Raw genomic sequence first — 15,810 nt, forward strand, 5'->3', positions numbered from 1 at the left:
AAAGAACTTCAGTAATGCAGATGTCATTTTGCAAGCTGACTTTGTAGTAAGCATGTTTTTTTGTAAAAGGAATGGGACTTTGAGCTTGAACACCGAAAGATTCCTTGTTTACTGAAATGCAAGACTTTATTTTGGTAGCACCGTTGGATTTGAATCATTCCCTTTAAGTCTGATGGGTAAGTGCATAGCTGACTGGGAAATGAGAAGGGAGGCTGGAGCACAGGATTCCCTCAGTTAAGCTGAGAAGGTTAAAATGGATAAAGGGCAATACCTTCCTGAGAAGGAGTCCATACTCTCCCTACAGAGAGAAAAGTCAGACAAAGGTGAGGGGAAGGAAAATTACTTAGTCAAAGGGCACCGGCCAAGTTAACAACTAATTAGGGTTTGGAGAAAATGCATCAAAGATTTGATTGTTTGCAGAGGTCTGTAACAACCCAATGTGCTTGACTTTGCAGGAAGACAACGAAAACCTATAAAAGTTTTGGGTTCTGCTATTTTCTAATAATATTCCTGGAGGTTATAATGAGACAGTTGAATTAGACTGTCCCAGGACAGGTGAATGTCTTTGTCTGTCTTTGGGCGTGGATATATTTTAGGCAGGTGGGTCAGTGGTCTGAAAGCAAACTGAGGTTTTCTGCAGTCCTAAGCCCATATCACCTGCAAAAAAAAAATATTTCAGAGTGCACCTGATAATTCGGAGTGAAAAACCATTGGTTCAGGTCAGAAATACTTGGAACCTCAGACATAAATTAATTTGTGAGGCTATTCAAAGGAATATATTGATCCAGGGTGAACATATTTTCCATGTCTCCTTTTTTTTGAGATTCTAAACAGGCTGCAGTTAAATTTGTTCATAAGAGGTGGAAGTATCTAAACTAAGAGAAGAGACTGTTTTCTGGGTTTGCTGTTGATTTTAGAAGATGTGAGTACATGGCAAAAATAATACAAAATGGTTAATTTACTAAACAGAAGTTTATGAAATATTTCCTCTCCACAATATTTAATTTGTCTTCTCTGGTATTTCTGTCTTTGGCTTAGCTCACTAGCTTTCAGTATTTTTGTCACGGTTTTTGGTTTTTCTTAGCTCCACCAGTATCTTTTTCTGTCCTTATGTTCTACTTTTTTCACTACTATTGTCTCTTGATCTTTTATGCCTTTCCTTGTGTGGCTGACTAATCCTCCAATAAATGTATGCTAACAGGCTTTGCTTAAGCCACTTCTGTCACATACCTTTTTACAGTTCCAAATGTGAAAATTTGCATCAAAGAGATGAGTGTGTACTCATACATTTAATCTGGAACCTTTTCGTGGTGGAGATACTACTGTATATTCAGACCACTTCACAGTGCTTTGGATTCTTGTCAGTTAGTATATTGTTCTGGAGAAATTATTCAAGACGTGCTGTCAGCACACAGTGCTAATCAAACAGCTGATTTTAAGATGGCCAGCTGAAGAATAGAGAAGTACTTGTATATCCAAAGTTAAGAAGATAAAATATTCAGCTATGTAGGAAGGAGTTAAGTAAGATCATAACAACTTAAAAGACTTAGCTTTATCATAAATAGTTTCAGACACTACATCCATCCAGTTTCTTCATAAGTTACAGAAGTATAAGTTAATTAGTATCTTGAAATTCTTCTCTAATGAGAAGGAAATGTGAATTCAGTGCTGGATAATTTCACTGTTCTGAGTTAGGTTCAAAAGAATAGTAAGATCATGCTGATGATGTGTAGTAATTTTATATAAACAAAATTAGTACAGGTGTCTTAAAGAAAAGTAATTTCCTAGTAATGCACTAAGTCATGAAATAAACAGTCTTGGCAGCAAGAAGTTTGTTGCCTTTTGTTTGGTTTTGTTGTTGTTTGTTTGCATTTTTTACTTTATTTGTTTGCAGTGATTAAGAAGAGAGTATGAGACACCATTTTAGGATATAGGTTGGTGTGATTAGATATTTAGGTCATGGAAGTGCAAGCTTAAGTCTGAGGACTTTTCATTAGTTTCTGGTAATTGCTCAAAGATAAAATTGAGTAAGTGATGTCATGAATGAGTTTGTTTTATAGTTTACTACAAGTCATTCTTCCTGACTGTATTTAGTCCAAGTCTTCAAATAGGATTATAGGTTAGCTGTGTACAGATCTAGAATATTCAGAATGATGCTGCTGAAGGTAAAATACAAGATACTGATTTTCACAAACTTTTACTGTAGAAGATAACTCTAAGCATTTTCAAAATTAAAATGCTTTCAATAGTAGATGAGTTTGGGTAGTATGAATACATAATCTCATCATGCATTCTTACTTGGTCAAAATTGGCATGTAAGTAAGTGTCTGAAATGTAGTATTGGGCCCATAAATTGGTTATTAAGAACATGCAGCATTAATTTATATCTGAATTGAAAAAGTTACTGATTTCTTTCCTTTAGGTATCTGATGTCCAAAGCAGCTGGAGATCACCAACTCCCTCTCTGTATGACATCACTAGAAAACACTAGACTGGTGATGTCACACATACCACAGAACCCCGCTGCAGAATGGAGCAGGCCTATTAAGGGTAAGTTTTCTCACCCCACCACCACCCCTTTTCAACAATATTGCATGGTTTTATAAGATGGCTAATTTTCTTTACTTTATGTCCCTGGGACATAAAGTAATGATTACAGAAAATCTTATAAAACTGCATAATATTGTGGTGTTGTGTGTGTGTCTTTATTTAAAAGCAAAACAAAATCTCCTATATGAAGATCAGTTCTTAACCCTTAAATCCATATCCTGGCTCCAGTCTGCTTTGGGGTTCCATGATGAGTATGCCAGAACAGTGTATGTTCGGGCATCAGTCACAGAGAGCGGAGTCAGCATTTCCTGGCTGCTCTGGATGTCAGAAACCTTGTTTTAAAAGGTAAGTTTGCTGTTGTGAGAATGTGTTGGATGTCTCTCTGCATTGATATGGAAATATTCAGCACATTTCTAAAATGTATTTTTGTGGGTTTGTTTTTAAAATTTACTTGTAACTTGACACAGCTCAAAGACACATTTTATTCTTGTTCTTTCTTTGGGCCTTTTTTCCTCTTTTATTTTCCTGTCGTTAATACCTTATATTGTGTTTCCATAAAAATGTAGTGTTTTGTTTGTCACTATCTGTAACAAGATGGTAACTAAATTCTGTTTAATATCATTCTCAATGATCTGGACAAGGGGATAGAGTGCACCCTCAGTCAGTTCACAGACGACACCGACCTGGACAGGAGTGTTGATCTGCTGGAAGGTTGGAAGGCTCTGCAAAGGGATCTGGACAGGCTGGATCTTTGGGCTGTGGACAATGGTGTGAGGTTCAACAAGGCAAAGTGCCAGGTTCTGCACTTCAGCTGCAATAACCCCAGGGTTGGGGGCAGAGTGGCTGGAAAGCTGCCCAGTGACATCCTGACTTCTGTCAAAAATAGTGTGGCCAGCAGGACCAGGGTAGTGATGGTCATCCCACCACAGTTGCTCAGAAATTAATAGTTTTGTGCTGTTTGAACTCTGTAGTATTTTTTCATATCTCTTTAATACTACATTTTCACACATCCCCTTCTTTGCTATATCTACTTCACGTACAGCATTTCTGTATCTGAGTAGTAGTTGCATTCTTTATTCCTGCTTCTTGATTTTTGTTTTGAAACAATCCACTAATACTCAGTAGTATATAAATTCATCCTTTGCAGACTGTTTGGTGTTTCTTACATGAAATAAAAATCTGTGCATGTAATAGTCCTTCATATATTAACAATTAATTCTGTTGACTGCTGACATTAGAAGATTATACCAAGTACTTTGGTAGGCTACAGTATGCACAAGTGCTGTTTTCTGTTGCAGTCATTAGTGGCAGGTTTAGTGCTGCAGTCCATTACATGTGCAAATATGACTGTGAATGAAATTAGAATACAGTTTGTTGGCTTGTCCGTGTGCTCAACACTGATTATTATGTGGCAGTGTGGCATAATTTCCTACTTAAAATCTTTGGCTTTTATAATTTTAATTGAAGAATGAAGGAATAGCTATTCAGTTTGTTATGTGGTTTGTAAGTGATTATCAATAAGAAATAGATACCTGGTCTTCAAACAAGCATTCAGCCTGGCAGAAGTACTAGACTATACCACATCTCTTTTACAACAGACATATATATGAATTGTTTGGTCTTTTATGTAATTAGCTACAGAATAAAGTTTTGGAAAGAAATGCAAGGAGTATCTACAAGTGCTAAGGGGTGTGTTTTGCAGCACCTAGTCACCATGGTTGTCATTTCCCAATGTCTTTTATCCTCACTCTGACCTTACAGATTTCTAAAAACATGATGTTTTTATGGAAGATCATAAGATTATATTTACCAATATTGAAAACAAACCCATTTTTAATTACACATTTGAATTAAAACCTTAATGATTTTGTGTCTGATCCCTGCTGCATAGTCTGTTGCTCCATAAAAGACCAATTGGCAAAACTTTTCTTATAATAAACTCTTTATCTAGAATTTTGAGTAAAATACAGTGCAAAAACTGTGAGGGTTTTATCCCTGAGAACTGTAGGTTTTGATTTGGTTTTTTGCAAATAATAATGATATCATTTGTATCACTTCTCATAAATACGATTATGGTAAGTTTTTATCTAGAAATTTAATGTCTAACTATGAAAAGTGTACATAACATGGTTGATTTCCCTGACCTGAGTGGATTACTACCTATGTTAGTTACCCATGTAAGTAATTTTAAACACATGGTATGTTTGTAGGATCATGCTTCAGTTTTAAGTTTGACCTATAAAAAGTGAACATACTTGCAGTATTACTTATTTAACTAGGACTTTATTTCTCTCTTTCTAGCATAAAAGAACATGAAGTATATTACTGTTTTTATATAGGTTAAGGGTAGATGTAATTGTGAAACTTCCTAATATTTTCTCTGAGTTATTTCCTTTATATGTTGTATTAGTGTACCAGGATTATTGTAGTACTAATACAACCTAACAAGATTCAGGTCTAACACAATGGTAAATACTTGGTATTTATGTTTTCAGGGAAGATGGTACCACCGGAAGCAAGCAGTAAAGGAATTGCATGGCACCTTGTTGCGACTGCTTAATGAACTGATACCATGGGAACCAAAGCTAATGAAAGCGTTTCAAAGAAACAGGTAATTAGCTGCTTTGTTTTCAACAATGGTGCTTGGAATGTAAAACAGGACAAATTCACCTTTTAAAAACTAATCCATAAGTTGGCTTCTCAAAGAAATTAAACAAAAATTATTTGACAAGGGGAATGACGCACTGGCAGTGCTGTAGTTGGAAGAATTATTTTATATTCCAGATTTACGATCTCTAAATAAAGTTAATTTAACCCCCTGACGTTTTTTTCCCTCTATGATCCTTAAGCATGCCTACTGATTATGTATCACAATACAGCTGGGATTTGTATTACTGCTTATTTCGTTAAGAGACGCTGAAAACCGTTCTCTAGAAAACTAGAACGGGGCTTCTTAGAATACTCTCTTTAAGTACTTAACTCTCTAAAGCTATCTAAACTGGTTGTCTGTGAATTCTCCATGGATCAATTCTTAAAACACTATTCTGAGGTCACAGTAACCTGGTAAATTCAAAATGCATTTGCAGTGAGGTGTGTCAGGGGACTACCAGTGAGGAGGTGATGGATTTAAATCTCCTAAGGGCAAGTGTTAGTAGCAGTGAAGATTCTACCCTGATTATAAATGTTGCAGAGACTGGATATTGACTTGGTATTGTCATCGTGTCTTGAAACTCAGTGCCGTTCTTGTCTGTTAGCTATACAACTTTTGCTGTAAGTGTAACTTGGTTTTGGCACACAGACAGTTAAAAAAGTGAGTAATGATTAGGAGCTTGAATTCTGTGACAAATGGTAGGAAAAGTTAGGCTGCTGCTTAAAAGTTGTGTGTGAAGAAAGCAACTTACACAGTTATGTGGTGCGGAACTAATGCTATGGAGTGTAAAAGGTATCATGTTTAAAAAACCACCATAACGTAACACCAAAAACAGTAAACATAAATACAAGAATGGGTTCCTTAGTAGTTTTTTTTATGGATATCATGTATGAATTAAAATTCTTCATCGGAAATTTAGGATATTGTTGAACATTTTGCTTTAAATAATGGTCTAAAGTACAAGTTTTGGTTTTCTTCCTGTTCCTTTCTATTCCTGTTTCTGATCATTTTCCTTAGCTGTTCCTTTCTTCCTGTCTTCCACGATTCAGGCTCCTTTTGGAAACATGGCAGATAGTCTTACTGTTAGAAAGGATTTCATTTTCCAGTGTTTAGTGTTTCCGGTTTTATCCTTCTTGTGAATTCTTCTGCAAAATGATGTAGTGCTCATTATTTGAGTCCACTATATTCCACAAATATAGTTCTTATTTGTGGAATCATAGAATGGTTTCGGTTGGAGGGACTATTTAGTTCCAACCCCTCTGCCATGGGCAGAGCCACCTTCTGCTAGACCAGGCAGTATAAACAGAAATAGAAAGTAATCCTTATCTTCATGATTTTTTCTCGAAACCACAGCTTCTCTGGGCAGCCTCTTCCACTGTCTCACACTAAAGAATTTCTTCCTAACATCTAATTTAAACCTACTCTCCTTCAGTTTGAAGCCATTCCCCCTTGTCTTGTCATTACATGTTCTTGTAAAAAGTCTCCCTCCATCTTTCTTGTAAGCTCCCTTCAGGTACTGGAAGACCACAATTAGGTGACCCTGAAGCCTTCTCTTTTCCAGGCTGTACAATCCCAATTCTGTCAACCTTTCGTTGTAGGAGAGGTGCTGCATCCCTCTAATCATGTTGGTGGCCCTTCTCAAGACTTGCGCCAACACATTAATGTCCTTCCAGTTCTGAGGGCCCAGAGCTTGATGCAGTATCCAGTTGGGGTCTCACCAGAGTAGAGCAGAAGATCAGAATCACCGCCCTTGACCTGCTGCCCATGCTGCTTTTGATGCAGCCCAGGACACTGTTGGCTTTCTGGGATGCCAGCCTCTCATCTACCAGCACCCCCAAGTCCTTCTTGACAGGACTGCTCTCAATCTGTTCATCCCCCAGGATTGATCCTGGGGGTTGCCCCAACCCAGGTGCAGCATTTTGCACTTGGTCTTGTTAAACCTCCTGAGATTCCCACAAGCGGGTCTTCACCTGACTGCCAAGACTTTTTGAATATCATCAAGAGTGACTTGGCAACTACTTCAGCCAGTCTTGATTCTTGTCCATAGGCTTTCGATCTGCTCATGGCTGTACTTCAGAGAAAACTCTTCACAGTTAATTCACCTCTTGATGAAGGGGGCAACCCATCAGCCTCTCCTTCCTCCCCTGTGTCTTCTGAACAGCCTGTAGCCATCAGTAGTTGCACTCCAGTCATGGGATATGTCCCACCAAGTTTCAGTAATGGCAACAAGATCATACCTTTCTAGCAGCATGGTGACTTCCAACTCCTGCCCGTGCTGCATTGATGTGGTTATAGAACACAGAAGTAGAACTGTCAGTCTAAAGTGTGTAGAAGTGAGCTGTGACTAATATGAATAAATTTTAGTCTGGAACTGGGTGTTTGGGATCTCAGGTGTATGTGCACTGGTAGCTAGAGAAGCATGCACTTAAGAGTGGAAGCTAACTTCTGAGATTAACTCATATTTCTCTGTATCTGTGTTTTAGGCTCTAATCCTAGTTTGTTCAGTCATGCTATTCTGGGTGTTTCTATGACATAACTGTTTGGACATACACACAGTATACCAGGAAATGGCTCCATTTGAAAAACAATGTTTACAAATCATGGAAAGGAAAAAACCATGGGTGGGGGAGACTAGGTAAATGTCTTGGTCTGGTTCTTTATGCAGCTCCTAGGCAGCTGTGTAGTACCAATGACCATGGTGAAGAAAGGTGTCATGTGAAAGGGAAAAAGAAATTGAGTAAAAGTTGTTTATGGTGGTGTAAACATCATCACCACAAGTCTCACTGCAGTTGCAGTGTCTGTAGGGTGTCTCAACAAGCTACTAACATCTACTAATTGAACAAGAGTATTAATCTTCTAAGTTACTAAGAGCAGAGCAACTTCCTACTTATACCTCAGTATGGAATAAGAGTCTGGAGTTTTCCTTCCTCCCTTTTTTATTGTCTTTAACTGGTATGAGCACACTTTATGATTAAAATCCTTTTTTTCTTCTTATGAAAGGTCCTCTGGTCTTTTCAAAATTATGACAGAGTATTATGTTCAATGGTATTCGAATAGCAGGAAGGTTTAAAAGGAATGGTTACTTGTGTTACATTTTTTCACTGGCTCCACAGCGGAAGTTTCTTTATAGAAAAAAGGAAATTTCCATTCAGAAGCTTTAGTACAGTAGTGGTTCTCCGATAGCCTTCTAGAGTTCTTCTGCACCTAGACTTCAAACTCAAAATCCTGATGGCAGAGTTGAAGTATTGTCAACACAATGTCAACATTCATTTGCTAAATACCCCTCCTGGGTATTGTGTTGGTTACCACCAGCTGATTCCTGAAGCTCACTATATCTGTACACTAAAATACCTGCTACATCCCACCTAAACAATGGTTTAGAGGAAGGGACAATGGAAGCATGTAGCAGTATCAAGGTAAGTGGGTATGTTTCTGAGTGGCATTCAAATGTATAAACCAGCTCTGTATTTCTGTCATATGCACATTCTTTAGTGGAGTGTGAACCTATGGAAATAATAGCAGCAGCTGTTCTAATGACCTAGAGATAAGAAAGTGTTCTTAAAGGAGAAAGTTACATTACAGTCCCATAGCTGAGCCAAAAGCATGGTATGTTTTAGAAAAAGGAGTTTTACCGAATTCTGCAGATGGGATTGCCTTCAAAGGAAGGAGTAGACTTGTTACATTTAATGCTCAAGTCCATACAGATGTATTGTCACAGTGCAAGACAAAGGAAGAAACAGAAGACGGATGAAGTAAAACAGTGATGATTATATCTGACTCAGTCTTTATGCATATTGCTAGAGGACTTAATGACATAGAATTTCTGTCACTTCACATTTTCTGGGTTTTGGAGACTTGCAGACAACGCTACACTGAAATATTTTGAAGGGCACCGGCAATTAAGGCTATACCAACTTCTTGTGTGGCAGCAAATGCAAATAAAAATAATGTTTAAAGCAGTGTGGTTCTTCAGTAAAGTTAGTTTTGTTATTTTCAAGGTCTAGATTGAAGAAGGACTATGATGACTTTAAAAGACATCCGGATCATGATAAATTTACCAGAGAATTTTGGAGTAATGATGAAAGTGAAGCTGATTCTGGCAAAGAATCTTTTGCAGTAGTATGCGGTAAATCATCAGAGTCTGCAGAACATGTAGAGGTTCCCAAAAAAGATCACTCAGACAATGGTAAGCATTTACTGGAATTTGGTAGCTTGAACTTGATTCATGAGTTGAATCAAGTTGATTTGGAAACTTAATTTTTCTATGTGAGCTTGTGTCCTCCTTTTTACCATAACTACTACTGTGATAATGTCCAATAGTTTGTGATGACTATCTGTCAGATGTAGAGTTGAAGAAAGCAGACATGATCAAGATGAAAATTCTGCTTTATTCAAGTTTTTGCCATTTTCTGTGCTTAACTATTTCTGTGATATTTATTACCAATTAAAAATAGAGTAGGATGGTGAGAAACAAATACAAAAGCTAAACCTCCTCCTGCCCATCTCCACCTTCTTCAGAGGCTCCACTTCATTCCCAATTCTTCTACCTCCTCTCCTGTCAAGTGGCACAATGGGGATGGCATTTGGGGATTGAGTTCAGTTCATAACACTTAGTCTCTGCTGCTCCTTCCTCACCCCTGCTCCAGTGTGGGGTCCCTCCTATGGGATACAGTCCTTCACAAACTGCTCCAGTGTGGGTCCTCTTCACAGGCTGGAGTCTTTCAGGATAAGACTGTACCACTATGGGTCCCCTGTGAGCCACAGCTCCAGTGAGGGCTCTTAATGGGCTGCAGCTTCTTTCAAGGCATATTCACCTGCCACAGAATGGGGTCCTCAGCAGCCTGCAGTGTACATACCTGTTCCAGCATGATTCTCTATGGGAGGAGTTCAACCTCATGATCTTAATGGGTAGCGGGGAGAGTCCATTCCAGTGCCTAGAGCACCTCTTTTCCCTCCTGCTTCACTGACTTTAGTGTCTACAGGGGTGTTTCTCCTGTGTTTTTTCCTCACACCACGCTGTCATGCTCAGCTGTGTAGTGTTTGGCACGAGACATTACCAGCTTGGCTGACAGGCTCAGCTGTGTCCTGCAGTGGATCTATTTTGCTGTCAGCTGTGTCTGTCACAGGGCCTCTCCTGGCCTCTCTCCTCACAGAGGCCCCCTGGCAGCCCAGCACTGACAGAACCTCAATGCATGGTCCCTCTGTCCACCTGAAACCCCCCGCATGCATTCTCAGTCCTCTTAGGCACTTTGTGCATCCCGTGCACACTGGCTGGTCCAGCTTGATGCTCAGTATGAAACGTGGCACTCACATCTTTGTCCCACAGGCGAACCCCATGCTCACAAGCCCACCTGTTACGCCAGCCCACACCCCAGACCCTCCTGCTCACCCAGGTGGTCTGGCTTGAGTTTTACCAGTGAATGCACACACACTGCCCCCATACATGCTGGATTTGGTGAGTATACAGCGGCTGCCACCAAGCATACAGGCTGTGACCTCTTGCAGCTGTCCTTGCAGCACTCCATTCCTCTGCACATCCCTTCACAGGTTTATATAGGTGTACTGATTCCCTTGCCCCTGGGCCCAGTCTCCAGGACCTCCCCTGGTTTGCAGTCATATCAGGTGCAAAGTCCAGGTTGATCTTCCTGCAAGGGACACCTGAAGTTTCTTGATACCCCATCAATTGGTGTGATTGGTGAGGTTGTTTCTTGTCAGTGTCTCCATTTTTGTTTTGTTAGATCTGTGTCTCCAGTTTTTGTTGGCTTTTTTTGATGTCTTCTGCCTTTTTGCCTTCAAGATAACCTTGCTGCAATAAACATTCTCACACTCTCACTTGCCATTATCATTTAATGTGAATGACCAGGTTTGGTTTTCCTCACTGTCTCCCATGCTGGTCAGGTTTCTGTCCCTGTATGTCCATGTTTGTTACTTCCTCCTTTCCTGAGTACCCCCTTTTTGCATTGAGAATGGTCCTTGACCAGATGCCCATAAAGAAGTAGACATTTCTTTCCACATATCTTTACTCTTGCAAACTAATATATTGCCTTTAGCTAGACACTGTAAAATTGTAATATAGAGGCATCAGTTGCAAGCTTGTAAAACTGTTCCTGTTTCAATATCCTTGCAGATGAAGTGAAACTCTTAGAGATGAATTTACCTTCAGGAAAAAACAGAATTTTGAAAAAAGAATCAGCTAATAAAGAAATACAGAAGGCACTGCACAAATGTGTTAAACAACAGTTCAAGCAAAAGAGTTGTCTGGATCAAAGCACTAATGAGCTTTCACCGAGGAAGAAAGCAAAGCTGAGCACTAATGAGGCTGCAGTCCAGAGTTCAGAGTGTAGCCCACAGCCGGATAGTTGTTTGACTGAGCTGAAACAACAATGTGACGGGTCAACTCTAGAGTTGTTTTCCTTGACAGATCCTGCAACATCAGTATCAAACTCTCTGAAAGGGACCAAACCCATCCAGGCCTTGCTTGCCAAGAATACTGGGAACAAAGTGACCTTAACAAATCAACTGTCACCTCCCCCCAGCATAAATGTATCTAGTTCTGAAAAGTCAGTTTTACCACCAGTGGAATCATCACCGATCAAACCAGCAGTGCCCTGCCAGGCCAGTTCAAAGACTCCTTTACAAATGGTGTACAAAATGCCAAATGGCCACTGTGTACCAATTGACCTCCACAACAGCTCTGTAAAAATTCAAGTGCAACCTGTGATTGACCCTAAAACTGGAGAAAAAGTCATGCAGCAAGTTCTTATTTTACCTAAGAATTTTCTTCTTCATCAGAAAGAAGGAAAAATTATGTCCAAGGACGTTCAGTCACTACAACAGAAATCATCTGAGCTGCACTGTGCATCTGTACCAGAAACATCAAATGTCAGTGTTTGTTTAACACCTGTTCTGGTAGCAGGCCCTGCAAATGCTACCACTCAGTCACCTGGTACAGTTTTTAGCAAGAATATTACCCATTTATCACAAGTGACTAGTCCCCTGAACACTACACAACCATTGCCTGATTTAACTTCAGCAGGTAACTTACTATCATCAACAATTAAAGTGAGCGAAACTGAAACTGACAAAATCAAGTGTACAGCTTCGACTGCTACATTCCCTGTGTCTTTGACTTCACCTACTCTTTCCACAGCTAGCCAGTCCTTAATACCAGCAACAATATTAAGCGGGTCTGCAAACACTGATTCTGCCTGTCATAGTCCTGCATCACAGCAGCCAACTGACTCCTTTGAAAGTAGGCAGGAGCTGAAGACAGTGTGTGTAAGAGAATCACAATCTATTCTGGTCACAACACGAGGTGGAAACACGGGAATTGTTAAAGTGCAAACAAACCCAGACCAGATTTCACACAGTAGTTTATCTTCTAGTTCAGTTTTCACTTACGCATCTCAGCTTCAGGCCTTTCTTGTGCCAAAAACCACAGCATTATCATGCTCTACTCTTCCATCTGTAGCAACAGCCACAGCTGGTCTCCCACATATCACACAATCATCTCTTTCTGGATTTGCTCCCTCAACAGCTTCTTCTGTTAACATTCCGGCTTTCCCAGCTGATTCGACCCAGACAGTGGAGCAGAGTATCAAATTCACATTGCAGCAGCCTGCTGTTGGGGACACTTCGGGTCAAGTAATAGAGAACTCCTGCTATGTGTCCTCTCCTTTATCCTCCTTTTCTCTGGCCAGCAATTTGATGTTGGCAACTCCAAACAGTCCTGTTAGTGTGACTAGCACTGGACAAAATAACACTGTCATAACTCCGAATCCTTCTGTGCAGCATCATGGTGATGCTAAAATCAAAACAAGTTCTTTTGTACAATCGGAGTCTAATTCAGCAACAAATGGAGATTCAATCAGTGGTACTCCAGTCCAGAAACTTACATTAGTCACAAATCCACCGATTTTATCTCCCCCTGGAGCATCAGGAGTCAGTATTGTACCCTCTGCAGCATCCACTGGTGTTAATGCTCAGAAGCTGGTTTTCATTAATACACAAATTGCCAATGGCCCATCAACCACCAGTCCAGTTGCAGAGCCATTGAAACAGAACCTTCCTTCTTCCCTAAGCAAAACTTTTGTTAATGCCACAGAGCAACCACAGTTGGTTCTGATCCCATCTACAATAGGAACACCAGTAAGAATAAATTCATCATCAACTATTGCTCAAGTAAAAGATGTGAAAATTGGATTAAATATAGGTCAGACCATTGTAAATACTAAAGGCAATGCACAGGTGGTCCCACCAGTTAATATATTACACTCTGCCATTTCTAAGGGAGAAGACAAAAAGAGCATGGGCTTGGTGCTATCTTTGACAAGTAGTAGTACTGTAGTTCCTATTCCAAGTTTTGCTGTATCGGTTAATGAATCTGTATGTGTTGCAAAAAAAGCTGAAAATGCCTTTACAGTAACCACAGCAAATGCATGTGTAGAATCTGTTACAGTAACATCAAGTGGGCCTTTTTCTGGGACACAGCCCACGGTCTTGATTGGTGGCAATGATCCCTCAAGAATAAAGCCAGTTCTAGGTAATCAGCTTTGTACGTCAAATGTTGGAAATACTGTGGGTATATCAACTGTGAAGACAGGACATCTTGCTTCATCTATGCTGATTTCAACAACACAACCAGCAGTATCTCCACAGAACTTAGCGTCTGCTCTGCAATTTCCAATCATTAGCTTGTCTGGATCTGCAGCCACCCCCCACAAGGTCTTACATACAGTTCCTCAGCTGGCAGCAGTTCCAGCTCCTCCTCCTGTACCAAAAAGCCAGTTGCCCACACTGCTTCAGTTTCAGTCATCAGGAATCCCAACTGCTATGTCAAGTCATGCAGGTATTCACAAAGCTCAGAGTGTGTTGCCCCCTCCATCACCAAATACTGGTAAAGTCATTAGTTTTCCCAGTTTTTCTGCTCCACAATACCAGCAGGTGCCTCCCAGTACAGAGAAAAAAAGTCATGCTTACACTTGTGCTTCTACCATTCAGATGCCTGCAGCTTCACCAGCTGTAACAAACAAAGCAGGAGGAGGTCAGCTGAACGAACCTTGCATTCAGCAGAAAATAGTCATTAACACCTGTATGCCTTTGGCACCTGGAACACAGATCATTATTAATGGTACTCGTTTCATTGTTCCACTGCAAGGCCTTGGAGCTGGCAGCCATGTCCTTCTTCTCTCCTGTAATACAAAACAGACTCCTTTAACTATTAACCATAGTCAAGAGGCTCAAGGTGTACCAGTTGTTAATCCAATAACCTCAAAAATCATCCTAGCACCAAGTAACTCATTAAGCTGGCAAATATCAAAACATCCTTTAAAAAGCTCTACAAAAATCGTGAACTCTTTTGGGGCTCCAGATGCTTTACCCATTGTACATGCAACGCCCCAGATACTTAGTACTCAAGCTAGCTCGTATGCTTCACTGTCTGCAGTAACACCATCTGTGTCTTCAGTGACAAAATCTCCTGTTAATGTTGTAACAACATCTTCTGTTGTTTCTGCTGTTCATCCTCCCAGCTCCTGTGTACCAAGCAACACTTCAGTGTGCCACTTAGACGCTTCTATCAAAAAACTGTTGGTCAGTCCAGAGGGAGCCATTTTGAATGCTATAAATGCTCCAGCACCAAAAGTTTCTTCCCTGTCTTCATCACTGCCTCCTGTTGTGTCCACAAGCAGAAATCCTACCACTGTCTTCCCTGCGTCTCAGTCATCTTGCCTTGATAAACCTGACAAAGCTGCATCTTGAACTTACTGCAAATGAGCCACTTTGAAAATTTTGGGGATTCTTCTGACTTTGAAAGTTGTACTGTTGAATAATTTCTTACATTGTTTGAAACAATTGTTTTACTCACTGTTACTTAAACTTAAGAGTTCTTTCCTGTTAACCTATGGGGATTTGGAGGAAGAAAAATTTTAGTTTGTCAGGTTTCAGAGAGTTCTTTAGTAAAACGGTCAGAAATGACCAGTGAATTCATTAAACAGTTTGGAGAAATCTTGCCTTTTGCACATGTTCCATCTTACATTATGGACTGTTTGCCAGTGTGTTTATGACAGTATATATGTTCTTTTTATTTGTCAAATTTATTTTTGATTGTTTCTTTTAAAAAAAATATTTATGCATTGTGAAAATGCAGTCTATGGTATAGAATTGTACATATTCCTGAATTCCTAATAACCTGTACTAAACAATATGTACAAGGAACTATGCTGTCTTATTTATGTTTTGTTTACATAATGTATAGTTTTTAAAGTATTTTAGTAACTTTGGACCAGTGTACTGTTTAGCAACAATGCAGAAGAATCTGCATATAATAAATCCAGTTGCTGTACTGCTTTGTGTTGGCAATAGTTAAAAATGTCTATCTGTTACACCACAGCAGAATACACCTATACACACACACACACACACATACACACACATACATCTTTCCTACTTATGCAGATGGATCTCAACTTTGGTGTATGATAGAATGAAATTATTTAATTTCTTCTGCTCTTCTCTGATTTTACATTTCACATGATTTGGCAGGAGCTGGAAGGAAGGCCTTCTTATCCTTGCATGATACAGGGTGGAGTAACCCATACCTCATCCATTCA

At 39.7% G+C, this 15,810-nt stretch overlaps 1 protein-coding gene across 1 annotated transcript in view; it reads left to right on the forward strand.

The window, feature by feature from the left end:
• The window catches only part of KIAA2026 (KIAA2026 ortholog), a gene marked incomplete at its 5' end in the record, with an annotated part of 31,706 nt that extends 16,181 nt beyond the window's left edge, over positions 1-15,525 (forward strand). The window contains 3 exons of the mRNA XM_009075639.1: positions 5,046-5,161; positions 9,199-9,386; positions 11,328-15,525. Coding sequence (XP_009073887.1) covers positions 5,046-5,161; positions 9,199-9,386; positions 11,328-14,959 — 3,936 coding nt within the window. The remainder of the gene's footprint in view (positions 1-5,045; positions 5,162-9,198; positions 9,387-11,327) is intronic.
• Positions 15,526-15,810: the final 285 nt, after the last annotated feature.

Source organism: Acanthisitta chloris, unplaced genomic scaffold, assembly GCF_000695815.1.
Source record: "Acanthisitta chloris isolate BGI_N310 unplaced genomic scaffold, ASM69581v1 scaffold4705, whole genome shotgun sequence".
Lineage (NCBI taxonomy): Eukaryota > Metazoa > Chordata > Aves > Passeriformes > Acanthisittidae > Acanthisitta > Acanthisitta chloris.